Below are 27,365 nucleotides of genomic sequence, written 5' to 3'. Positions count from 1 at the left end.
AGATGCAGCATGACTATTACCTGAAAGGTCAGCCTGCAATGAGTCCTCTTGGAGTCAGGATGGCATCTGGAACAGCATAATTGGAGAAAATTCTCTTTTCACCTTCCCACCTCATCCTTTTACAAGTCAGAAAGCCCTAGGCTATTAAATCGAAACTCTCCACAGCTCACTGGATCGGAGGGTCAACGGGGGAAATTTAGTAGTCAATCAACATAGTTTCTAATGCATTTAGAAGATCTTTCAGGTGAATTAAAGAAACTTCATTGAAGCCTAAAAGGTCAATAAGAAATGTTTGCCACGAAGAAAACAAACGAATTTCAGGTTTGAACACAAAAACTTGAGCTATTACCTTAAAATGTTTCTTCTAAAGGGTTCAATTTACTAAAAAAGGTTCGTTGTGCAGTTATCATGGGCATTTAGTAGTGAATTAAAGGCCAATTTTTTCAAATTAAAATCTCATTTAGATAATATGGCTACAAACCAGATATTTTTTTTGTGAAGCATTTGTTTTGGTAATTGTAAAACTTTAAAATTCTATACTTAAGGCTCAAACTGTTTAATGCCCATTAAAGACACATCGATTTAATTAACATTTGTGATTAACCCAGCTGATGGTTTCAGGTGGAAGATGGGACTGGAAATTCAAAGGAATAAATTATTTTATTTTCAGGAAGAAAAACTCAAAGTTTATCCTTCCTTCCTGGAGGATGCACTTAGCCAAAGCCCAATACAATGCACTTGCTGAAGTCCAGGCTCCCAAACACACTCAAACAACATACAAACTATTTTCAGCGTAAGTGTAGAAAATCAGATAAGATGTATTTAAACATCTATATCATTCATTACTCCAAACTGAAATTCAGGTGACCATGATTGTTTACACTGCACAAGTGCAACCTTTATAGATTTGGCACATGTAACTGGTCTTTTAATATGTTTATTTCGGACTAACTGCCCTAGACCAGAGGAGAGTGGGCAAAAGGTTTCTGCTGCCGCTTTTTGCTCCCTCCAGTTCCCTTTCGGCAGCTTTCTTTCACTCTGTGGTCTTGTCAATGAAGACAAGACTACCAGTATTTAAATAAATAATACAATAGCCTATCAAACGAAACGTCACTAAGAGTGGCATCACATCTAATATATTTTAATGTCAATTAGTACAAATATAAAATTATTCCTTTTCACATTTAACTTAAAATAATAAACACATACTCTTTCAAATAAGACAAGAAATTCCGAGCACAAAATAATACATCACAACGCATGAAACTTTTCCCCTTTGCCTGGCCCCATTTCTTCCCCTATAACGCATACACAGGGTGGCATTGCTTGTCCATTTTCTTCTGAATAACCGGGTGGAAAGGAGGATGAGGAAGGAAGTGTTGAAGGTAGTACGGTAGCTCATTTGTCATGAAGCGATAGGTGTTCTGCGATGCATCATATCTGGGGAAGGGTAAACTGAACTGCACAGCAGGCACTGGGGCAAAAGGGAGGAGTCTGTGGTGCTGGGGAGCAAAGGGGAAGTGGAGACCGTCCTGAAAGAGGGGGAGCGGGGCCCCCGGGGGGTAGCTGTAGCTGTAGAGAGGAGCAGGCGACACGAGGCTGTGCTGCTGGTCCCGTATCTGCCTCTTCAGCTTCATCCTCCGGTTCTGAAACCAGGTCTTGATCTGAGTAACAAAAAGAACAGGGTAAGAAGCAAATCAGGGGCTTCACTTAGAAGTAATGTGCAAACTATTAGCAGCTGTATCTCGGCTGCCTTTGCCGTTCCGCTGGAATTGAGAGTTGGACTGATGCTTTCATCAAGGGCAGAAGACCTGGGGAGCATAGAGGGGAAGGGTGTCCGTGTTCAGCGATTTTAGATTAATCTTACTCTGGAGTTTTTAAGACCGCATATAAGCTTTGCAAGATCGCTGTACATCAAGGCCAAGCAGTTTACCTTATTAAGAAATAAAGGAAGGTCGATACCCGGCCAGTAGAAATTGTCTCCATGTTCCTCGAGTGTTAACTCGATAATCCTCGAGGGATCCCACCCTCCCTTCCCCCGTTGCGCAGTACGGCCGCCCCAGGGAGGGACCTGCTTCCCCCGGGACCTACCTGGATCTCGGAGAGCTGCAAGGCAGCCGCCAGCTTCCTCCGCTCCGAGGCCCCCAGGTACTTCTGGCGCTGGAAGGTCTTCTCCAGCCTGCAGACCTGCTCCGAGGTGAAAGCGGTGCGGGCCCGTCGCTGCCTCCCGCTGCCGCCGCCCTCCAGGGCGCGCTCCCCGCTCTCGCTCTCGTAGCCCGAGGACTCGTCGCCGCTCTGCCAGCCGCCGTGGGGGGCTGCAAACGACAGAGGGGAAGGGCGGCGGTGAGGCCCCTTTCCTCGTCCCGCCGCACCCCCGGCCCGCTCCCCTCCCTGCGCCCACCTGGCTCCGAGGGCCGCGGGTCGGTGCTGCTCCCGGGGCTGCCCGCGCCCCGCTCCGCCGCGCAGGGCTGGCTGCCCGCAGGCCGGCTCTGCCGCTCCCGCCGGGGCTCGGCTCTGGCCAGGAGGGGGGCGCGGGGCGGGGCCGCGCAGCAGATGTGGGGCCTGGCCCAGCGGGGCTCGGTCTCCGCCGAAGGGAGCTCGGCCCGGTTCATGTCGGAAAGGGGCTAGGGCACCACCGGGCTCGGCTCGCTTTTATACGGGAGCTCCGGGCTCGTTAGCGAGCGTGAACCCACATCAAAGTGGGAATCGAGCAGAGATAACAGCTGCTGGCGAGGAGGGAAGTTCACACGTGTGGCAAATGTCTTACAGCCCCTGGCTCCAGCGAGTCTGCGGGGCCGGGAGACCCCCTTGAAGTGCAAAGCTGCCCCGCTCCCCCGGAGGGCAGGGCACGGGCAGACCCGGCCCCGCCGTGGGGCGGACAAAGACACCGGTGGTGCCGATAACGGTGCGGGTTTTACCCGCTCCCTTTCCAGCCGGCGAGTCCCACACCGCGCGGGTCCCCGAAACCGGCCATGAGCGCCTGGCCGACCCGCCGTCCGGGGCTTCACCTCGGGGCAGCCGCCCTGGGAAAAGCCGCGGGATGCCTCTGCAGAGGAGCCTCGGCTCCCGAGGCTGCGCCCTCGCCTCGGCCGGGGTGAGGGGCAGCCGGGCCCTCTCAGCTTGAACTTGGCGCCATCTGTCTAGCCAGAAAAAGCAACCCATCTCCCGAAGGGTAGAGCCATCAAAGCGCTAAGCGAGCAGCGAAGATCGCACCTCGTCAACTTCAAACTAGCCCAATCCACACGTCGCTTCCCGAGAAGGACGGTGCCCTTGTTATGCAGGGAGAACAAGACCCCCTCCCAGCTGAGCTTGGCTGGGGAAGGGGACATCCCGGCCTCCCAGCCTCTGCCAGGGCTCTTCTTGTGTCCAGCTTACTCCCGATTTTTAGCCAGCCCGGTGAAAATATCGCCCCGACCACGACCCCACTGGCAATACCGATACTGGGATAACACGTTCTAACTCAATGCTTCCTAAAGACCAGGGGAAGCTATCGCCATCCCTGTGTCTGGGTGAATGCACTGACAGGACCTCAGTTTCCACTAAACTCCTCGGGGTTCCCAGCAAGATCCACAACTAAAACAAGTGGAAGCCATAAACCTGGGTCTAACGGGGCAGGAGATTTTTTTCTTTGTAAGAACAAAGCAACAATCTCTCACGTATGAGTACATGTGCGTTTTCTTTCTCTTAAGAAAAATAAAAAGTCAAACGCCCCAAACCAACTCCTCTCAGAAGTCTCCAATTTATAATAAGAGATCAAGAGAGAAAATCGTATTCGTACTACACATTTTCATTGTTCCAAGCATTCCTGTAACTCAACGACCCCCGGAGTTGGCAGTGTTATCAACCCCTCCCACCTCCAAGGGCAGCACTGGCTGATCCAGCTGTGGCCCCAGAGGAGCGATAAAGCTCTGGGAGGTAGAGCAATGCCAACGCCTTACCAAGCCCACAGAGCCCAGGATTTGGATTCCTTCTGCAGCTCTGCTTGCAACATCAGCCCCCAAGGGCAGGGATGGGAGAGGTTGCACAGTTCTGATAGAGAGATCGGGCTGTTCCTTATGGGGTCCCGGGCACAGCCACTAATGGAGGTTCAGTTACCTCTGGCACAAGACTGTCATTTTGGTCGATTATGCACAAGCCAGTGTAAGAACCCAAGCATTTGAACACTGAGCTGAAGACCAGACTCCCCTCTGAGTCAGAAACCCATACCTGTGAATGCCACTGACCTAACAAAAAACACCTTAACATAGGAGCACTTAAAGCCCATAGCATTTCCGAGACACATTTCAGATGAACAGGAACAGGTAACTCACTGCTTCTCAAAAGAGCTAAGTGCCTGCATATTGATGCTAATTGCTTCTGGATGTCATAACTATTCCTGAACAATCCACCCGTGTTTGCTCCATCTTTTTCTGGAGCAAATGCACCCCTGTACTCACTATCTGCATGTTATTTCAGAGCAGTCATTTCTGAATCACCCCACGTGCAGACAAATCCAAACAGAAACTCAGCCTCCACTAGGTATAAATTCTTCCACAGCAAGTTGTTGCTTGTAATGCATTGTGTACTATCCGCAGAGCCCGACTGCCTAGTCAAAAACAAGTTTGAAGGCAGTACCTGAAAAACACTGGGACTCAGGAGCTCCTAAGCTGAGCACACCTGCCCAGCAAGCAGCCTGTTCCTCAGGGCAGCCTCCCACTGGTTCTCCAGCAGATGAAACCTCTGACAAGCCAGGCAGCCCTGGGTCCCCTGTGCCCTTCAGTCCCTCTGTCCAGACTCACAGTGACACTCAGGGACTATCATCTAGGGAAGGACACTTCAACCCTACTGCCAAAATTAAAGCAGGTATGAGATGAACATTCAGTGCTGTGTCCAAAGAGGCCAACCTGTGCATTTGTGTTTATACTTTATGTGTCTCAGAGTGAAACTGTTAGGATCCTTGAACTGCCACTGCCATTTCCCCTTGTCATTTGACTGAGGGTGCAGGGAAGCTGCTGACCTGCCCTTCTGTGCCAAAAGTTAATGAAAACTAACTCACACACACACATTGACACACACACAAATTAGGGTCCAAAGTGAATTGCCTGTCAAACAAGATGTTTATACCCAACACTAGAGTCCCTCACACACAGGGTCCCAGAAGAATATAGCTGCATGAACACACCACAAAACCCTGGAACAGATGGGGAAGAGGTAGGAGGTGTTACGTCTCTGTTGTAGCTCCCATCAGAAAGAGGTGGCAGCTTGAGAAACTTGGAAACTTTTAGGCCCCTGGGTGGATAGAGGCTCTGCAGCAGCGGTTAAATCCCCCTCTTACCTTGCAGAAATATGGTGCTTAAAGGAGACAGTTGGGGATGTGGTAGATTCTTGGAAAACAGATGAGCTTTTTTTTACATTATTTATATTAAGAATAAAGTAGACGAATTTCTCCAAAACATTAAAAACATTGTTCTGCATTTGCTTGCAGAATATGCTTGCTTCAAGAAATATGCTTGCTTCAAGAAATTTACTGATAAGTTACATGCACTTGTAACTCAGTATGATAACCTGAAATTTAGGTGCAGTGGTTAATGCCAGGATGTGAGAATTACAGCTAAGGTCGTCAGGACAAAGTATTCTTTTCATGTGAACTCTACAAGACTTCTAGGAACAAATGGTAGATTTATCTCACTGGAACACAATGGGAGTATTTCTTTTGGGGCTTTGTGCACACACACAAAGTACAAACTCATGAGAACTGGCAGGACTGTAGCAGCTCTATATGCATGAAGGTATTGTTGAGGGGAAGATTCAGGCCATTATTTAGGCTGCAACCTTTCACCAGTTATTAGAAGCTGAAAGTACTTGTACTCCCCAAAAATATTGTTGGTGTACCAAGCTCAAGAATAACTGGGCAAATCTTCATGTTCCAAACTTTCCTTCTGCTAGCCATATTTGTTAGAAGCAGTCCATGAAAAAAAGCAATATACTTAGCAAACTGTCTTAGCCTTCATCACCAATTAAGGCCAATACTAGTTCAGCAGACCTGTTACCTGCTGGGCTGCAAATTTACTGGCTCTATGTAATCTATCTTTCTGAAAAGCACAGAGATTTCTAACTCTTCTTGAGAAAACTGAAGAAGTGGTGATACTAGAAGATGCAGTAAGAACAACTACAATGCCATTCTCCTCCCTGCCCCGGGGAAGAAAAACCCAAACCCAAAAGTCCACTTTTTTAGCTGCACAACCAGGCAACAGTATTTTAGGACAGAGTCTGTAGTAACCCTTCAGAGCCAAGTAAACTGTTTTATTGTAGGGAACGAGGTTCATATTGCTGGAACAGCAGGCAAGGCATTTTTCCCTTCTCTAGCCGGGGCCATAGGAAAGGCAGGGCTATAGGCAGTGACAGGGCTCGTGCAGAGCTCCCAGCCTGCGGCCGTGGGACCATTGATCACTGTTTGTACCCTCCACTGCTCCCCTTTGGAAATGCTAACTAGGTTATTCAGCGTCTCCTTTGATGTCCTGATAGGTGCTATTAGATAGTCAATTAGGCATCAACGAGATCGATTGTTTCGGAATAGATGCTTTTCTGTTTGAAGTACCCGTGAACACTAACAGGGCCATCACCCAGTCGCTCCTTTGCCCGCAGAAACAGTGTGGGGTAACACACCATAAATAGCAAATGCTACTGACTCACTCGCAGCGCTGCAGCCTCCCCTCCCTCCCGGCTTACACGCTGCAAGCCCAGATATTCCTATTCAGCAACTGTGGGAGCAAACACGGGCTTTGCATTGAAAACAATTTATCGCGGAAATCTCATTCAGTTGTTTGCGCAGCTAATGAATGGACAAAGCCCCTAGATAAGTGCAGTACAAGGTAGCTCAGAACAAAATAGGACTTGAATTCCCATGCGCGCCATCGCACGTTGCCTGAGGACTTGTGACACCTCCACATTTGTTCAGAATTGCTCGAGCACAATAACTAAGCACTAAAACAAGAATTAAAGCACTTAACCTACCTGAATACCAAAGAGCTGCCGGATTTAGCTCCCTACTAAATACCATTAGGAGATAACACTTACGCCGAGGTCTAGGAGTTTTAGAAAAAGCAATACGAAGTAGTAAAGTCTACACAAAAAAAAAAAAAAGAGAGATCTCTCCTTTTTCTTTCTGCCCACCCCCCAGCTTCAGTGGGATTTATCAAGTTAATTGTCATCTAATTGCGTATCAAAGAAAGAGATAATGGGGAGCAATTAGATGTAATGGCCTGCCAGTGCGAGATCTCTCGTTATTCGGCACACAACGCCGAATAACTTCACCTGGTTTGTAAAGAGGTCCCTGGAGCGGCTCCACGGTGTCTGGGAGCTGCAGGGGGGGAATACCTCGACCCTATTCCCAGTCCCCCGTCGGCTGCCCTGGCCAAGCCGGGACAGGCGCTAACGAGGGCGGGTTGCAGACGGCTCCCGGCCGTTACCGCTGCGCTAATTCAATCAAGTTTCTTCTCCTTCGCGCACACACCGCAGGGGAGGAAGGCTTTGAAGTTAGTGCTCTGGCAATTTTCCCCTCCCACCTCCTTTCCCTCCCCGGGGAACCCAGTTTCCAGGTTATACAGCCTCTTCCTCGAAAGCCGCCGGGGCCTCCAGCAGTTTCACCGTGCAAGCACTAAACTGCTCCTCCCCGGCTAATCGACTCAGCCTTGCCATTTACAGCTGACTCGCAGGCCTCGCTTTGTCTTGTCGGAGAGCATTCCGGTACTGATGGTTATTGCGATGTGATTAAGGACACAAAGGGGGGCGCTAGGAACGAAGGGGGCACTCAGCCGAGGTGCTGGGGCAGCCCCGGGTCTGCGGGCCTGGGGCAAGATCATCGTTTTGCCCCTCAGCGAGGCATCCCGGGGGTACGGGGCCCCTGCACTGCCGCGGGGGTAACTTTATTGCAGCCCGGGATAAAGAAGAGTGGATAAAAAATTCACCCAAGCAGGAGTAAAACATGAAAAGTTGCTTAAGTTTCTTTCTCCCAGATCAAAGGGAAAACTTACAAAGTTTTAGTAACAGAATCGGACAGCTTTAGCAAAAAAAAAAATTAAAAAAAGGTTCACATAGTTTCCTAGGCCACTGGAATGTGGTAGGTACCTTCTATAGAAAGGCGACTTTGCAAGTATGAAAGGAATGATCATGTAGGTATTCGGAGGAATCCGCTGCCACCTGGAACTCAGCCAAGCGAGCATCACCTCTCGCGTTTACGATAAATGGTCGGGAGACAGGGCAATATTTACAAGGCAGCGCTGGTAGAACACCGGCAAGGCATTTCGTGTGCTTGTTGAGTATACAGTGAGCAAGGAGTCATTATGTTAAGTGATCATTAGCACCTTTTTAAACAGAGCCCGACTTCTACCTCGCCAGCGGTCCCGCAGCTTAGAGGGCACCCCGTTGACCCCGAGCTCGCTCGCGTTCTAGAGCGACCCCCGCCTGCTTAAGCAAGGCTGCAGGGCACACAAACCCTTCGAGTGCCCCTCAGCCCCGCAACCCTGCTCATCCTAGCGCGGTCCCCGCAGCCCCCGAGGGCTTCACTCGTGCAAAGATCGCACAGCTGTGTTGTCCCGGCAGCTCGAGTTGCCCCTGGCTCGCTCGCTCTAAAGCTTCACGGCAGGACAAGGACTGCAGCCCCCGTGCCCCCGGACCTCCGTGTCCCCCTCGTGTCCCCCCACCGTGTCCCACAGGGGACCGCGGGACAGACAGACCCCCGGCAGAGCTGTCCCCCGACAAGGTGCTCCTTGGCCTCTCATTTACTACTCTCCCTCTTGGAGGGCAATGCTGATCCCGCACAGACCCGGTCCCCACGGAAGCAGCTCCCTCCGCGGGTGGGAGCGCTTTGTTCTCCCTCTGTCTTCCCAAGCCCTTTGATCTCTCCTTTCCCCCGGGCCCAGCTGCGATGGTGCCCGGCCCCGCTTCCCTTTTTCCTGTTCCCCGCACTTGGTGTGGGGCTGGGGGAGCTCCCGCGGGGGGTTGTGTTTCCTCCCTCCCCATTCTCCCCACCCCAGGCTCCGGTACCGTCGGTTCGGGCTTCTAACAGCTCCTATTCCTGGGTAATCAAAGTCGTTGGAGAAGTGGAATCCTCCTCTATGGCCATACAATACTATAAGGAGATCCCTTAACCCATTTACTACTGTCCCCTTGAAAACAGGATAGCCAAATCGAGTTTCGTGTCTAAGTTTTGGGGTTTTTTTTCTGATAAATTGTATATTTGACATTTGCTGGTTTGCTTTTTAAAAAATGTCACGGTTTTCCAGCAGAGAAAATATACAACATTGCAGAGCTCTTTCTGGAAGCATCCCACTTCCCTGCTGACATTTGAAAGAACTAGAGAGAAATGAGGATTTTTTTTTTCTTTGAAACAAAAATATTAGTAATATCTGACTTTGAGAAATAAGCCTCCATGCAATGGGAATTTTTATTTCATGTCAACAAATTTCCTTAATCCCAAACTGCATTGTATTTCTGAAACAACCTCAGCGAGACTAATAGCACCTGAGCCCTTATTTGCTTTCAAAACTCTTGCATTAAACACACGTTAATTGTGCAATTGCAAACAAATACTAATGCCTCAAAAGGCTAAAAAAAAAATAGCCTGGATTACAAAATTATTAGGAAGACTTCCAAAAGTGACAGTCACTCAAAAAACCAAAGGCCACAGCCTTCAGAGACACATAATGTTTTTTACCCAGCAAGTGTACTCAAGTGGCATTCTGTCCCCTGTATTCAAAAGAAAATGGGTGTGTTCAAGGATGACTGATGTAGAACCTTCGGATCATGCATTATGTGAGCTCAGGTCACAAGTGCACCAGAAATATTTTAATAACTCCCATAACCCCCGAGATGAACTCTAAAGTGATGGAAATCTTTACCGCTCTTTTCATGTTAGTTGACAATTGGTTTTGAAAGATTTATGGCAACTTACATCAGTCAAGGTTTATCTCTCAGAGCCCTTTCTCTAGCCTGAATTCAGGTTATATTGATCTTAAAATTTTCTAGAGTATTATTCAAATTTTAAAAGTGCACAGCAAAATGGTAAGAAAATTTACTACCATCTAGGGAAAACCAATGCTGCATTTGTTTTGATCCTCTTATGACCCTCATACCCCACTAGATGCATGTGAGATGGATGCCAAGATACTATTTTGTTTGAAATTTCAAAGCTAGGTCTCTTTAGGCAAGAGGTCTCTTCCCAGGTCTTTCTAGGCAAGAGACCCTTGCTAATCTACTGAGGCTGTCCATGAAAATGATTAATTTGTCCGCAAAGCTGATTAACAGTTCCATCAGAGAAAATGCCACCTAGGCCATGGCTTTGGATTCCTTCTCGAGAGGAAATCCATGATTTTTTTTGCACTCACCTTCAGCAAATTGCAGGGGCGAGAACAGATCTAGAGCAGGAGTCTATACCTCCTTTAATGAAGAGGAGCTCTCTTTTAGGGCACGATAAATAGCTCTACAATACTGGTGGAAGGAATTCACAGAAGCTGGAAAAAGTTCAGGTTTATTAAAATATTTCAGTTATATTAGTATTTGTCTCACTATATTTTTTTTTGTTTTACACAGTTCCCTACAAACGCAGGGGCCTGATGGTCATGATTCAGATCGTCCTTACACCTCTGTTTTCGCTCCACGCCGCATCGTATCTCCACCAGGCAGATACAGATGAGGGCAGCCCGGGCAGCCCCCAGCAGTGCAAATCCTCCCGAGTCATAGTCCGTGTCAGAGGGTCAGACACCCAGCAAGAAGGCTCTGGGATCCCTATACCCCGCGAAGTAAGGTGCCGCCCAAAAGCCCAGAGGCTCTGCTCTGCAGGTGCTGCTGAGGTCCGGGGCTGGGGCCGGCAGGGCCCCCAGGGCGAAGCTTCTCGAGGCGGCCCCGGGCTGGGGCAGAGGCGGCGGCTGCGCCACGTAGGTGAGCGGCAAGGGTACCACAGCGCTCTGAGGTCCATAGGGGAGAGGGAGGCTGCAGAAAGGCTCCGTCCGCAGCTCCTGCAGCTGCCGCTTGAGCTTCATCCGGCGGTTCTGAAACCAGGTCTTGATCTGTCGGGAGTGGGAGGAGAAGAGGAGGGGGGTTACGTCGGTGCCCGGCCCCGTCCCGTGGCGAGTGGGGCCCTGTGCTCAGCCTCAGCCTCACCTGAACCTCCGAGAGCCGCATCCGGCCCGCCAGCCGGCGCCGCTCAGCCGCGCCCAGGTACTGCTGCCGCTGGAAGGAGCTCTCCAGGGTGCTGAGCTGCTCCGCGCTGAAGGCCGTGCGGAGCCGCCGCCCGCCCCTGCCGCTGGGCTCCTCGGGGCACTCCGGGGTCTCCTCCGGCGCGGGCCGCTCCGCTCCTGGGGACGGGCGAGAGGAAGGAAAGGGCTTAGCCGGGCCCGGGGACCGCGGGGGTGTCCTCCCGCCGCCGGGGAGCCACCGTATGGCTTGCCCCTTCTCGGGGCTCCCTTCGCCAGAGCAGCGCGGGGCCCCGACGGCCGCCGAGACGGCGGTTACCTGCAGCGGGGGGATCCGCGCTCCTGCCGCCCCTCCCGGCCTCGCTCCGTTGGCTGCAGCCGGGGCTGGAGCTGGAGCGGGCGTCCGAGGAGGCTGCTCTGTGCGGGGAGCCCTCGGCGGGGCTCTGGAGGGCCTGGCTGCTCTGGGACAACCACTCCACGGAGAAAGGGGCCTTGGTCATTCTGCCCTGGTTCAGAGATGCCGGCGAGGAGGGTGCCGGGGAGCGCGACTCCTCCTTTATAGCGCAAGTCCCAAAGGAAAACGTTGTTTGTGTAAATACACATCAAAGGGACAGATAAGTATCATCTAATTGCCATCAGTCCTTCCCCCCCCCAACAAAAGACACCGTTCACACATAGCCACAGCTCGGGGAGGCTCGGCTCCGTCGTGTCTGCCCAAGGAGGAGTTCATTCCGCAGTCAGTGATTTACAGCTCTTGTTACATCCCATCCCGATGCAAATGGCATTTATAGAGCTGAAGGGGCCTCAAACAGCGCTGGGGAATGCAGCCCCGGGGGGGCGCACAGGGTCCAGCATCCTCGGGCGTCGCCGGGAGAGGGGATGCTGCTGCTCCCCATCTCGCTTTCTCTACAAGTGTTTTGGTTTTGTTATTTATTTATTTTTTATTTACTTTTGAGCGAAACAGGTCTTCCCAAGCCTGCTCCACTCTAGCCTGAGGCAATCAAGTAGATAAACTCACTCATTGCATTGTGCTGAGACTGCAGCATAAAGTTATAAGCACCAGGCACAGGGCGGGGGGTTTGGAGGAGGTTCTGAAACAGAAAAACGTAAAGGTCAAGGCTCTTCACTTGTACCACTTGGCCAGCTCCTGACTGCTTCTATAAAATACGTTTTCTGAACTAAAGAATCAGTAAAATACACTTGTTGCCTTAGAATTCAATTCTGCTGATTTTTTTTTTTGTTCAGGTTACAGAATTAATGTCATATCTTCCCTCTCAGACCTCTAATAGCTGTGTAAGTCACACAAGTTTCCCTGCTATCTTATCTCCCTGTTGTTTCTTTTATTACCTAATGTACGTCTTTCAAAAATGTTCCCATCAATCTCTGGGCTTTGTGTACAGCAGGAACACTTGGCTGCTGCATTAATGCCTCTGTGGTATATTGACAAAATGTTCCTGATGTTATATGGGCAGTTTTTCACTGCAGGGAAACCGTGCATTGCCTTCCTTTCCACCCTCCTCTCGTGGGTAAGAACAGAGTGGGACTTTTGCACCATTGATAACGCCTATCACACCCCTGCTTAGTATCAGTCTGCCTCCAGAAATCACAGCTGCATGTCTGACTTGTCTGTCCTTGTTCCTGCTTTCTGCTTTCTGCTCATCCTCTACCTCCTGCACACAAACTCAGTGCTCTACTCTTAATGTACCCTATAACTTGCTCTGTTATTCTGCCACTCCTGTGAGATTTCTCAGCATTCACTTTATCTGAGATGACAGTCAATGTAACCATGTTTCTGTTTCCTAAGCTGTCAGTGAGGTACAGCGTAAAGACTGGACCCCTCCAACTTAATTAGTTAGCCTATGCCTAAATCTTTCAATGTATTCTATTTGAATTTTATAAAAAAACATATCTTCTATCAATCCAGTAAAAATTTTATCTCGAACCCTCTTCATTCTCCTAAAACCAACATTTCAGTTTCCTGTCTGCACAAGCTGTGGCTGCTGTATCCACCCATCACTAAATCCTACCATTTTCTGCATACTAATTGTTTAATTGGTGTTCAGGGTTGACTTGTGAGCCCTTTCTAAACTGTTACTCCTTGCTTGATCATTCTGATGGCATAATCTGAGTCCTCCTCTGCTCTGCCAGTGATGCCTCAGTTCAAGAATATTTGTTTCTGAACAACAAAAATACAAATGCTATTGTCACCTCTATTTAAAGGTGGCTAATAACCAATCTAGAACCTGTGTGCGCTACTGCAACCAGGCACGACTATAGTCCTCCTGGAGCCCTTTGTTTCTGGCCTGTGTAGGTACGGATTGACTCTGCAGCCTGCACTCCAGCAATAGCCTGAACCAACTAAACACGCTTCCTGGAGGAAACTAAGGGAATTGGTGTAAAAATGACATTCAAGCATTAATGCCTCCTGTACATCTGTTATGTACCAAATGTAGCCTACAAACATCTCTAGCATTGGACAAAGCCCTACAGGACACATTTTTTTCACTGTTTGAAAATGTTTGATATCTAATTACTTAAAACCTCATCCATTTATCCTTCCCAATCACTTTCTGATCAGAAAGTTTGCTTGACCAAAATGTAAAAGATTTATTTTAAATTTCCCTCATTTTATATTAAAAAAAAAATAAATCTATCCCCTTGCCACTTCCCCCACCCCACCCTCATATTCCTAGCACAGGCTCTTAACCATTGTTTTCCATAGGTAAATATGAAGACTACCCCCTCCACAAGCCTAAGGAAATATTTTAAAATACCAAGTTGTTATTTTAACCAGCTTTGGCTGGTTTTGGTGTTAACGCATTTCAGAGACCAGACCAAGCAGTCAGGAGATGAAGAGGAGATATTCTGCTCTGTAACTGAGTTACTAAATGACAAGTCCCTTGAGTTGGCTGTATTTAATACGTGGCCTGGAAGCAGCCATTCCAGTCAGAATTAGAAATACTAGTGCCATTGCCTGCCTGCAGAATCCTGCCAAGCCTCCTTTGCAGTCAGTCAAAATGCCTTTCTTAAGGACTAAATTCTCACAAACATCAGAAAAAGCAAGTGTAGCTTTCCTGCAAGCTTTCTTCTCATTTTAAATCTCTTTAACAGCATTCTGCATTGCAGATGGGGCAAGATCCCATCCCTAGGAGATAAATATATCTCTTGTTGCCCCGAATTATTTCCAATTCTAGTCCCTACATAATATATGTGCATATAATAAATATAAATAATATACCTATATGCCACTGACATACTTTATATAACATATTATCTACACAAAAATATTTGTTTTAAAACTATAAACCAGTCTACCTGTATGATGTTATTTCTTCAGCTTTATTTTGTGTCAATGAGTAAAGGCACTTGTTAAGCTGTTGGATAGGACAAAAAGAATATATCACATATGATGGTGCTCTAAAAAACAGAAAATCTTGCATTTTAGCATCCATTGATACATCTATTACATAGTTTCTTTATAGATTTTAAGACATTTTCACCATCTGAGCAGCAGATTACATCTTTATACACTGCTGGTTTATTAATTGCATTTTATAGAAGCAAATGTCACAGCCAAAAGATGGTGTCAAATGTTGAGCTCTGAGAGACACAAATAGATCACGTTGTGACAAGGTTAAACCAAATCTCATTTCCATTATACACAAAATGTATAAATAGCCTGGATAGATGGCAGATGACTTCTTGATGTAATGACTGCTACAATATTTAACAGCCACTAGTTTAATTTTATCTAAATTTCTTAAGCTGCCTTCTTTCTTTTTCTATGTATTATTCATTAGGTGTTTGTTTGAAAACCTCCTGCTAAACTGGGATTCAGAAATACCATGTTTAAAATCAAGTGATGTTGCCAATGGGATGAAAGTCTGCTCATGCTAGAGTCCCTGGGAATTTGTCAGAGAGTGAAGCAGGAACCATTAGGACCTTTCATGCTGCTGCTACAAGGAGCTTAAGACACAGAACGCAGACATTCCAACATGACTGCCACTAGCAGAAGATCCATCTGCTGAAGATAATGACAATACTTCATGCAGATATTTGTACAATACATAGTTGCTCTTTGACTGGAGTCAGCAACTCCCCCATGAAAATAAGGACCATCAGCTTCCTGAAGACCAGAAGAGACAGGATCATAATGCCAAATGCCACCTCAGGCCAAGGGAGGTGATGTAGAAGGGAATATATTTTAGCACCCAGGGGAATTAAAGTGAGTTGCAGTTTGTCACATAACACTGACCCCTATATTTCTTTTGAGCAGTAGGCGCATTTGAACTGGCCAAGAAGTGGCTTTAGTGATGTCTGGCTGCGACTACTAGGATGAGATCAAGATAATGGTGTTTATATGCAAAGCGGCTCCACAGAAATGTATATACACGCAACACTGGTCTCCGGCTGAGGAGGTTCTGCATAAGTAGCTAGTCTTGGTTGGATGCCTACTAGGCAGTTGATAACAGATGTATTTTGGGATAACAGCACAGCTTTTGAGATTTACTTCCTGCTCCACACCTTCCAACCCGAAGTCCATCCCTGCCCTAGTCAGCCAGCTCAGAGCCCTGCAGAGGGGCAGAGACCCCCTTCCTGCTGAAATGTTGAAAGAACGGAAGGGAGAGGAGCTGAGGGCTGCCAAGTACCTTGCGTTCCCCACAGGTACTGGAGAAAACTGCCACTACTTCACCTTGCTGCACTGGAGGAACACAAGACCAAAGGAGGGGATTGTCATTTTATAACAGCAGGTGACCCTTTCTCGTGGTAGTGGAGGGTCCTGTGAGACTAGAGCAGAGTGAATGCGTGGTCCTTGGGAGTAGCTAGATGGTGATGCTATTCAAAGAATGAAAAAGGCAGTTTAGGACAAACAGAAGGATCTCTGTTCATCTGCAGACATGCAGATTTCCTATGAAGATCTGCCCAGTGATGCAAGGGCTGTAGGCATCTGCTACAAAATTTATATAGTCTTTGCCCTAGCATGTTTATCCAACCCTTGTAATTACTGAGAAACCACACTTTAGGACTTAAAAGCATTACAAATGGCCTCTAACCAACCTTTTTATTGTCAATTATTATAATCTTTCCTCTTTGACAGAATAAGAGCTACTTTTCCATAGGAATGAAAAGACCATATATGCAGAAATACTAAGAGGGCCTGGAATAAACAGCGTGACAATGCATAGAAGAAAATTAAATGTCTCATCATGCTTGGAACAGATCTAAATCAACACAGCACTCAAAATGCCAAGAGTTCTCGTGGCTCCTTACCATAAGGCTGTTATCAGCAGCTAAGCAGAATTAGTGAAATGTTTTAAAAAGATATATGTTCTGCCGAGAGATTCTGTAAGTATTAAGAAATAAAACATGTATGTTAGGTTTTTAACAGTTTCCTAAGCAAATTTAAGCTTATTAAAAATGAAATCAAAGTCAATAATGAATCAGGACCACATCCAAAATCTGCTAGAGAAGCAAGGTTCACTAGCAGATTAATTTTTTAAAATTTTTGTTGGTTTTATTAGACAAAATATTAAAGTTGGAAAACTGGACTAGTTTCAGGCTTGTAAATCCTTCTTTATCACTCACTGCCATCATGCTGTCATTGAGAGAGATCTCTACAGACACTGCTCAAACCTGATCAAAAGTCTGTATTTAATTTAATTCTGTCTAGACTAGTAATTAGAGTTTTAAAACTACTGGTTGAAAGGAAGCAGAATGAAAAGGGGCTTTAGAAATAGTTTTATTTCCCAAAGTAGGCAGGGATTAATTGTTAAGTGTATAAATACACTTTAGGACATGGGTTCTTTTAAAAATATCTAGGGATATGAGATGTGCCTACAGAGAATAATGTGCACATACAAATCCATATCAATTCCACTGGTTTTAGTAATTGTTCAGATCACTTGGACTAACAACCTGATCAAGACCACAGCATGTCACACATAGACACCCCAAAATCTTTTCAAAACCCTACAAGAAGTCTTACTTAACAGTTTATAATCGACCAAGGCCTTTTTCTTTGTCAGTCTTTGCTAAAGGATAATTTTTTTTCCATGATGACTACTTCTAAAGTTACATTTAACAACCTATTAAATATAAACCTAAGAACGTGTTAAATCAGAAATGTTCCATTTATTTTTTACTTTTCATTTCCCACAAATACTTTCTAAAGTAAGTTAGCTGTGCTATGACTAAAGCATTTATCATTCCCGAGAGTAACTTTTTACTTTCAACTACTGAAGAATGATTACACGCCCCACCCCCACCCCACCCACCCCCCCCCCCCCCCGCCCTTTCCCTGATTTTAGAGATAGCATTGAGCATGACGCATCAGCACGAGAATGAGCTATCACAGCTGGCAGCCCTGGGTCATCTATCACCCTCTGTGCCCATCCTAGTCTATGTCATACAGTGCTGCTTTGAAATGCATTAGTCCCAGCAGTGAAAATATTTTACTGGCTCTTCCTTCCCTTAACTCATTCCTAATATAAATCAGAAATTTGTACTGCTCCAAAACCTGTCTGTTCAAATTAAATGGAAATAAATGTTATTTACACCCCCTTCAAGGCTCTTCTCCATCCCAGTTTCTAGTTATCTCTTCCTTTCTTCTGTATTCCTCACTATATACTGCTTCTTTCTATTTTCTGCTTCCAGTCACTTCCATCAAATACCCTGCAAGTGTTACTATTAGCTGAGGAAGAGAATAAGTTTGGCAGGATGCAGACCTGTAGCAACAGAGCACAAACCACCCTGTCTGTCTATCCTCACTGCATCCTAAAACAGGGAGCCCAAGTATGTGCTGACATACCCTCGCGGTTTACATATAAGGGAAAAGCTGGGGTATAGCAGGTGAGGAAAAGAATACAGTTTGGTAAAACACTGCCCTTGCAATGTGTAGTTCAATGTCTCTGTTTCCTCCAAGCAATGCAGGAGGAAACCTCCTTTGACAGGTTTTACACAAATGAGGGCATTACACATCAATAAAAGGTAATGGAGATTTAAAATTATGAAGTCATTTGTGCAGGCATTTCTCTGAGAGATTAAAGGAGGCAGCTGAATGTAAACATATGTTCGTTTTGAGAAAAAAAAAGGACTATAAAAAGTATTTCGTGTTCACTTGTTTCTAAAGGGCAGACTTCAGGCAGGCGTGCGGAAGGTCTATCTTTGTTCCTGATACCCTTTCTAATTGTGTAGCATGAACATCTAAAAGGCTGCAAGGGTCTCTTCTGCCATCTCCTGGTTATACTAAGATATCACACACAGGAAACTGCTAAACAAAAGAAGGGAAAAGGTTGCAGAAGCGTAGCTGAGGCAGTGACAGAATCAGACAATCATTTAGGTTGGAAAAGACCTTTAAGATCACCAAGTTCAACCACAAATGTAACACCGCCAGGTCCACCACTAAACCATGTCTCTAAGTGCCACATCTACTTGTCTTTTAAATACCTTCAGGGATGGTGACTCAGTTCTGGGCAGCTGAGACAGCTGGCAAGACTTGCTTTCCACCGTGCCTCAACATAGAGATGTGTACGGTGGGCTTTTAGCCCTCTGCTGCTTTTAGAATGATGTCTCTTTTCCACTGCATTAGCATATGTATATAATGTAAATTCAGTATTACTTATATGGAAGTTCAAGTAATGCACACACACTCTGGCAGCATCTACTCTTTTGCCACGTATCAGTGGAAAAATGTAAATAAAACCTTGAAAATTACAGTGACTGGAATACAACGAAATTAATAACCAAATTAATAGCATTCCCTGATTACAGGTAAGTATTTGAGTTTGTCTCCAGCCTACTTTATGGAGAACATGGAGGGATTGAAGATCACTGTTGAGTTTCTTTCCTTTCCCAGGGACAGGGCCAAGTAAGCCTGGGTGCTTCACAGTTTTATCTGAACTGTTGTTACAAATTTACAGGAAAGGGGATCCTACAGGTGTGTTACTGATGAGTAACTTGTTCCAGTGCTCCACATGAAGCTTTCCAATGTGAAAACTGAAACAGAATCACCCTTAAGTAATACTGCTTCACTTAAACTTCATAGAGCATAGAGAAAACTCAATCTGTAGCTACCACAACTTTCTACAAAAACATTTCACACAATCTTGCTAAATATAATCTTATCTACGTAAGTCCAATTCTTTCCCTCTTTCTCTGTTTATGCATTCTAAACATATTTTTGTTACGGTCCTCTATTCTCTTCTGAAATTTTTTTCTTTATGTATCATAAGTGCAGTGCCTAAATGGTAAAGTATTCCTGCTGATGCTTCGCTACTGCCAAACAGAGCAAAATAATTACCTTCTGTCATAGATGGCTCTCTGATACTACACCTCAGGTCAATCCCCCCATTTTGTTTTTTGTTTCTTTTTGAAAACTGTACACATGGAGTCATATTCAGTTTGTGTCCATTACAGTCCTCTGAGATTGTTTTCTGAAGTTCTGCAGTTTAGTTTTATATTTATCCTTCAGAAATGTAAGACTTACAGCTTAAATTTAAACCATCGTCAGTTCTAATCCTGTATATTGTGTAAGTCTGCTTTCCATCCCACCCTGTATTTCATTAGTAAAATTCCAAGACAATTGGATCCAGACCTCACTTGTAATGATTAGGTGTAGGGCATGAGAAGACTTTGTTATGGTAACCCAGGATGGATTTCCCCCCTCAGCAAATGTAGTGTCCCAAGCATATCTTGTTGTGCTGGTAACCTAGGATTCTTCACTTCTTCCCATCCAAGTGTGCAGAGTCACAAGAATGTTTTATCTCATTGTTATGGTAAGCCAGGACAGTTCACATTTGCCTCCATCTACACATACTCCTGCACCCGCACCGAGATGCAGATCTCTGAATTCAGACACCACCACTGGCATTACATGAGTTCACTAATGAGCAAATCAGGACACTGCATATTTGTGATATGTTAATCAGCTCAGATTTTATTACTCACCCCTGCGGTGCTTTCCCTTGAGCTTCGCTCCCGAGCTGGGCTCTTCTGCCTTGGTCCCCATTTGATCATTGTCGGTGCCCCAGGATTCCCACCATGGTAATGCTCAGCTTTTGATAAAACTGAAGCTTTCACTTACTGAGAGTTGAGTCTCATCCCTGAGTGATCTGCACCTGATTTTTGCTCATAACATAAGGGTACTCCTACACCTACTACATCCCACTCAATTTACCTTCAAAATTTAACAAACACTAGCAATTACCCTTTGAAATGATTTATTAACTAGTTGTGTATGCACCTCACAGTTCCATCATCTGAATCTTAGCAACCTAACATATAATCAGATCACATGAATCTGTTGTCAAGGTGTTTATTTACTGTAACATACAACACACTGTCTTGTTTTTATCTACTGGAACAGTTATCCTGACAAAGGAGACCATTAGGTTATTTAAAAACTACTTTATGGACAAATGCATATTAGCCTTTTAAATTAGTCTCTATGCTTGTAGATTTTTAGACAGCTTTTTCAGTAACTCTTCTAGTATCAAAGTTCATCTGGCTGATTCCCCGAATCATTCTATGTATCTCGCCTTTCCACTCATTCCTGTGCTCTTGCTCACTTTTGATATGTTATTTTCTGGTTTTCTGGGAACTTGCTCATTCCTCCTTAATAAAAAATAAAATAATTCCAAGATTATTTCAGTTTTGCTCCTTGTTATTACATGACAGTTTTAATCAGTATTTTATGTTCTAATACATCTAATTAGCTTGAGAGTCTCCCATTATGACCTGCATTCTCATTTCCCTGTTAACTTTGATCATGATACACATTGTTTAGAGATCAGGGAGAGAAATAGCAAGCACTTCAGACTTTTGCACCATCTGATATTTATTCAACTCTCCTCGTAAGCAGAGTACAATAGAAAATTATTTAAGAAACAATTTCTTATTGCTTTGCATTTCTTTTGCTGTCAATAGCATTTTTTCTGTCCAGGTTTGTTCCTAACCTGCTGTGCTGTTCTTTTATAATCATTCCTACCAATGCAGGCTTCTTGTTCCTACTTTTTTTTCTGTATTCTTTGATTTTATTCTGGTCACTGATGAGCTCCTAATGCAGCCATACCACTCTATCAGTTTTCTTTCCTTTGCATGAGGATAGACTGTAGTTACACTTAAAATATAGCCTGTCTGACAAACCCTTGGCTCTTCTGAACTTCTCTTTGCCTTAGAATTCCACCACTACAGCCTTTACATGCCAATTTGTTGAGTTTATTGAACTTTGATTTTTTGAAGCCCACTGTTGTTATTCTGCTTCTTTCATCTCTTTCTTTTCTTTGAATCGTTAACTCTGTCATCTCATGTTAAATTTCATCTTGACTGCTTTTCACCTTCATATTTTCAACTAGTTTATCTCTATTAATCACAGTAAAATCTTAAATAGGGTCCTGTTCGTACAAATGAAGTCTCCTAACTCTCTTTCTGGATGACTATCAGTTACAGGACCCGTACTATGGCACCCAACCCTTTCAAAATTTAAACACAGAAAAACTATGCAGGCTTGTCTTTAGATCTAAAGCAACTATACACATTGTTGGCATACCTTTTAAGTATTCTTTGCCATTGTCTTTCTTTTCTTCCACGTTCTTGTACCCTCCAATAGTTTGCAGCAACATTTTGCATACTGGCTGTATTCCCATTTATTCCCATTATTCCCCATGCTGCCAGCACCAGCACAGACGCTCAAAGGTACATCTAACCTGTCTCTCTGCCAGGCTCAGACCAAAGCGCATCCTGGCTACTATCAGAGGGATAAGCAGGTAGTATGGGTAGGGATGTGAAGCATACTGAAATACGTCCCTTGGTCCGAACAAACAAAAAATGAGGGACTATTCATGCCATTTCATAATACATAATCCTTGCAATTTTAGATGTAGCCCAAGATGTTTGGTAATTTGTCAGCAGTCTCACATTATGTGTTTGGTGACCTATTGTAGTTCCTCACATCACATTTACAAGACTGTAATTAAGTTCCTGCCTTTCAGGCAAGTCACTAAAGCATCATTTACATTAGACTAATAACGAATGAACAGAACGATGCAAAGACCAGATATGAGCCTATATCACTGCAGTGTCCTGATGTAAATTGGCAACTGCTGATTCCACTTGCACATGAGACACTGGACTATTACCAAACAGGAAGCACACTAAAATAATGCCAGGCTGAAGCTGTCCTGACATACTTTCAAGACATTCACTGAGAACATTCACATAATAGCTAAAAGCCTGCTTCAAACATTGCAACAGAAGAAATTAAAGAGCTTCTCTGTGCAAAGGGAGAGAAGACACTTCCACAAATCAAAGTTTCTAGTCTACGGGGGTTGTTGTTACTCATTGATAGATAAAAACAGCCCACATGAAACAGTCCTTCAAATGTTTTGCTGCAGGAATTTTGAAAATAGAGATTAGGATGGTTGAACTGTTCATTCTCACATGTATTTCAGAGAGTTATCAGAGTACAAAACCATCCCCAATGTAATCTTCCACCACAAATTAGTAATTTATTAGTACTTGAAATAATTACAAGATATCTTGGGGAAAACTTCTATAATGCTAATTGCAGTGGGAGCAGTTAAAATGACTCTCTGAAAGTTTCTTACATCTATAGTAACTAAATTAAGAAAAACAAATTATAGGTAAAGAATACCTGTTAGGAAGGCAGATCCCAGAGATGACCATTTGATTAAGCTTGACTTACGGGGCTTGAGTTTTCAAACACCCTTCAAACCTGCCTTTCCAATACTCTGAGACTCCTTCTGAAGCTCAATATGTGTTTTAAAATAATTACTTATAAAGCACGTTTTGAGAAAGACGATTTTCTGAGGGGAAAAAAAAGAAAAACGCCAAAGAGAACATATGCTAAGGTTATGCTTTGGATTGTATTTAAGCAAGTATGAGGAAGAAAAAGAATTTACCTGCACTCTTTCCTCTCTCCTTCATTGTAATATCAAAGATTGAAACAGCCAACCATATATTTAACACTGAAAAATGGTCAGCTTCCCTCCTTTCAAAGTGTAGATTATTAATTTGTTATTTAGGATCACATTTCTTACAATTTTAATCCTTTACAATTCATGTACAGTATTTAGGGAAGTTTCGAGTCCAAGCAATGCTTAACACATAATACATAAATGAAGAGTGCAGAAAACCCTAAAAGCAAAATTTAGAAAGGGTTGAAAAAATTACAAGGAAATAAATCTTTTAGAAACATGAATCAGTCTTGATTCATGAAATATTTTCCAGCTTCTTGGTTTGGGCTTCTATGGAATAGTTCATAGGACTCAACTGAATGTGCTGGAGCTGGAAAACTGCTTTCAAATGCAGATAGTGTAACTAGGACACAGTTCCCAGCTTTCTATCACGAGGCCTGAAAGCCCCAGGATCCTGGGAACAGACACCTCCAAAGGGACACAGAAAGAGCACCAATGCACAGAGCATCTGGAGAGCTTCCCAAGGAGTAGACTTCATTTCAGAAACTCCATGTGTCACTGTTTGAAAAATAAATATCATAAAAACAAGATGAAGGAAATGTGGGAAAAAAATCAGAAGAACTAGGTCAGTTGGTGGCAATTCTGGCTTAAAGAACAAACTCAATATTTTTCCAAATGTTCTAATCTGGTATTGGAATGGAAACATGAGGTCAGACTGCATAATCCCTCATTTATGCTAGACAATTACTGATTCAAATAATTTTTTTGCCAGCTAGATAAAACCAAACTTGCTTCCTTGACATGGTTAGTCCTGTGTTTTCTTTTAAAAGGACGTTCCCCACAACAAGAGAAAACTTCAGCCCAACCCTTCCTGCTTGTGAGTCATAAATAAGCAATACAGTTATATCTAGCATATAACTTTATTTTGGAATCTGTGTCACATAAGATGTGCATACATCAGTATCAGTGTTCATGGACAAAAGCAAACCAGTTTCCCTGTAAAAGAGCGATTTTCTTTTTTTTTCAGTAGCTATTTGCTGTTTATTATTGTTGTGGGATGGTGTCTAAATACAAAATACTAAATAGCTGTTTGATGAAAACACCCGAAGTAGTACTATAACTCAATACTATGCATTTATAGCAATTTTAAAATTCTTTTATAGCACCAGTTATAGTCATAAACAACTACTAGATGTAGCAATTGCTTTAAATCCTGATAAAAGCTGTAAGAAATACATGAGCTAATTATTGTCAGTGTAGAACATAAAAAAGTAAATCCAAAAAAGCAATTTCAACAGCCTGACTGGCAACTGTATAAAATGAATTTATTATGATCATGTGATCAGCCAGTTTTGTTGAGTTCTTTACATTAGTAAAGCTTATGCTACTTTAAATTTTACTACTTTCAAAGGCAAGGCGTGGCTTTAAGTGAATGGTAATTTTTAATTGAGAAAAAACAAATAACTAATAATGAAAGCAATCCTTTAAAATAAATGTATATAGATCAAATATGTGAAACATATGTCTGAAGATAAGATTATCATCAACATTCTTAAATCACTGTACTATATAATGACAGGAAGTGAAGATTAAATGTTTTCATATTTGGAAATTTTTAGAAAAATAGCAAGACATTTTACTTCCTTAAGGGTAAGTCAGAATACTACAATTAGTGATGTGCTAAACCTACATTTGGTAAGCAACAAAATAAATAATCTTTAAAGCAGAACAAATAAAAGAAAACCCTGCTGAGGATTGAGTTCTCCAGTGTTTAAACCAATAAGAACACAAAAGTTAGTCTGGTATTAAAATATTAATATGAAAAAGTAACTGAGGTGTTTAGTAGAAAGCATAGACATATCTTGTGTTTAACTGAGAAAGATGAGAAGCAGATGGCCTGCAGTGTACATTGACAAGAGCAAAGGAGAAGCTTTTCTCTTAAACATTGAAAAAGCTATTTTAACAAGTGCACATGCATTTCTGTCAAAGACAACAGTATAATTTGCAAAATACTAGAGATGCATACATTCCTGTTTCTTTCAGCACTGAAGTATGCTAAGACAGTTCACCTTGGCTCTACAGAGTTCTAGCAAGTCACTTTCAGGACAGAGCTCATTTTAGTTCTTTCTTTGTCCTTCCTTGCTTCTCTTTCAATACTGCTGTCGTTACCCTGATAGAAATACCAGCATTTTTAACTTCTTGGCCTTACACAAAACCTGGGTAGCTCAACAAACATTCTACCAATAGCATCACATTTCATTGCCATTTAGACAGTTTTGTAAATATAAACTCTATTTATAGGTTAGCACCAAAGATGCAGACCCAAATTCCACACAATTATCGTCTATTTAATTCTTCTGGAGCACCGCAATCTGCAAAAGCAACCTCAGGAGTAAAAGCTATAATTAATGTGCACACATATATACGCACACAAATTGGCAAAGTGATACTTTTGCCAAATGCAGGAAAAAGCAGCATTTTCACACTTACTGTTTTCACAAGGCCATAAGGGCAGAAGCAGAGCAACAAAGTGGTAGTATTTATATTTAGATCTTACTTTCATTTGGAAACAGGTTAGTTCAATGACAAATCAACAAAAAAAATGTTGCAGTATGGCATTCCTCTCCTGCCTTAGTATGCTTGAAGAAAAAAAAATGGCCAATTATTTAAGTTAATTATAGTTTTCATAACGCGAAATATAAAAGCAAGACACACCAACAGTCAAAGAATAGCACAGGATCTGTGTCCCTGAATTACATGCCCACTGTGACAGGATACAAGTGTACTATGTTTATATAAAAATATACTCAACATTTAATGAACTATCCTCTGAACTCTGCTAGGCCAACTTTGCAACAGAAGCTGTAATTTTAACTTATTTTCACAGTACTTTAGATATTTGTTTGTGGGCTAATTATTTTTTATGCTAAAGAACAGTGACAAAATTAATTATCCTTTTAATCTATACTTTCTCTTTACTTTTATCTTTGTTTTTATTCTTTTGATCCGTCATTCAGTTGCCAGGGAATAAAATCTCATTAGTCAGTATCTTGTAATTCCATGCTAAGACATATAACAATTTCAACTCAAGATAGCATTTTAAGTGACTTAAGTATCTACAGGGAATTTGTCCAGGAGATGAAGTCAACTTAATCCAGTTTTACAGTCTATACTTGGAATAGAACATACGAAATGTAAATAATTACTGAAATGTTGCCTTCATTCTCCGCAGTGTGTCCTGAATTATTCGAGAATGTTTTTCTGCTGGTATCTGATGGAAGTTGGCACAGTTGTCAGCTGCCAAGGCAGAAATGTCTGCATCTTTAAAATGAGTTATTCTTCGTCTGAGGTAAGACTGCAGCTTGAAATCTGGTGTATATGTATAAGGATTCTCTTGAAATGCATGAACTTGGCTCACAACTTTCGCAATATTTCTTGAAAGAGAACATGGTAAGAAAAGATTAGTTTGTTTTGCTGATGATAAAAAGAACCCCCAAACCCAAACTTCAGAGGAAATTTGAACACATTGAGCATTCTCTTCTATAGTATATGTCCCTTTATTTAGACGTCAAAATGACTGAAACTAAACTGCTTAACTGCATTAGCTCTCATTAACCCATCAGACAATATTCTAAAAAGTTAGGTGACATACATACATAATTAGAACAATTACCTAAGTTTAGTCCACTTGTGAGCTCCATTTGTCATTGTGAATCCGCCAGTTTCAAGTTGTTGGACATGCATTGCCAAAACATGGGCTGATGGAATTGTTGGAAGTGTTTTGAATCTTTCTCCTTCCATCAAGCACAAGCTGTCACTTTTTAAAAACACCTAGTTTAAAAATGCACACAGAAAAATCTCATGTTAAGTATGAGGGCAGGTTTTACAAGAAGTTCTCTACTTCATGTGTTTAGCCCTACATATTTATTTGTCATGAATTTTACCTTTTGGCATTGAAATAGAAGACAAGACTATAAATTAATTTGGTGGCAAACACTTTGAAGCACACAAATAAAGTAACTTTAATTAAAATATACTTCATACATAATTTTAATTGTTCTAAAATCATAGCCAAAATTGCACTTTAGAACTTCACTCTGCAGTTCAAAATTGTACAGATCAATAAGAGAATGCCTGTGATAAAATAAACATTTAAGATTTTTCAAAACAGGTTATAGCCACAAAGCTCCTACAGAAAAAATCAGAAAGTGTACCTACTGTCCTAGCTGGCTCTGAAATTTCTTTCTTGATTTTTGGTCAC

At 43.4% G+C, this 27,365-nt stretch overlaps 1 protein-coding gene and 1 pseudogene across 1 annotated transcript in view; both read right to left on the bottom strand.

Annotated features, from left to right (window-relative positions):
* Positions 1-1,004: 1,004 nt before the first annotated feature.
* LOC138724257 (homeobox protein GBX-1-like) lies at positions 1,005-7,841 on the bottom strand (annotated as a pseudogene).
* Positions 7,842-25,275: 17,434 nt separating this feature from the next.
* Positions 25,276-27,365, bottom strand: part of KNDC1 (kinase non-catalytic C-lobe domain containing 1) — a 61,616-nt gene continuing 59,526 nt past the window's right edge. The window contains exons 29-30 of the mRNA XM_069863873.1: positions 26,778-26,935; positions 25,276-26,538 (exon numbers count right to left, since the gene is read on the bottom strand). Coding sequence (XP_069719974.1) covers positions 26,307-26,538; positions 26,778-26,935 — 390 coding nt within the window. The 3' untranslated portion in view covers positions 25,276-26,306. The remainder of the gene's footprint in view (positions 26,539-26,777; positions 26,936-27,365) is intronic.

This window comes from Phaenicophaeus curvirostris, chromosome 9 (assembly GCF_032191515.1).
Source record: "Phaenicophaeus curvirostris isolate KB17595 chromosome 9, BPBGC_Pcur_1.0, whole genome shotgun sequence".
In the NCBI taxonomy this organism is placed as follows: domain Eukaryota; kingdom Metazoa; phylum Chordata; class Aves; order Cuculiformes; family Cuculidae; genus Phaenicophaeus; species Phaenicophaeus curvirostris.
The sequence above is the reverse complement of the archived record's forward strand: the minus strand, read 5'-3'. Positions and strand labels throughout refer to the sequence as shown.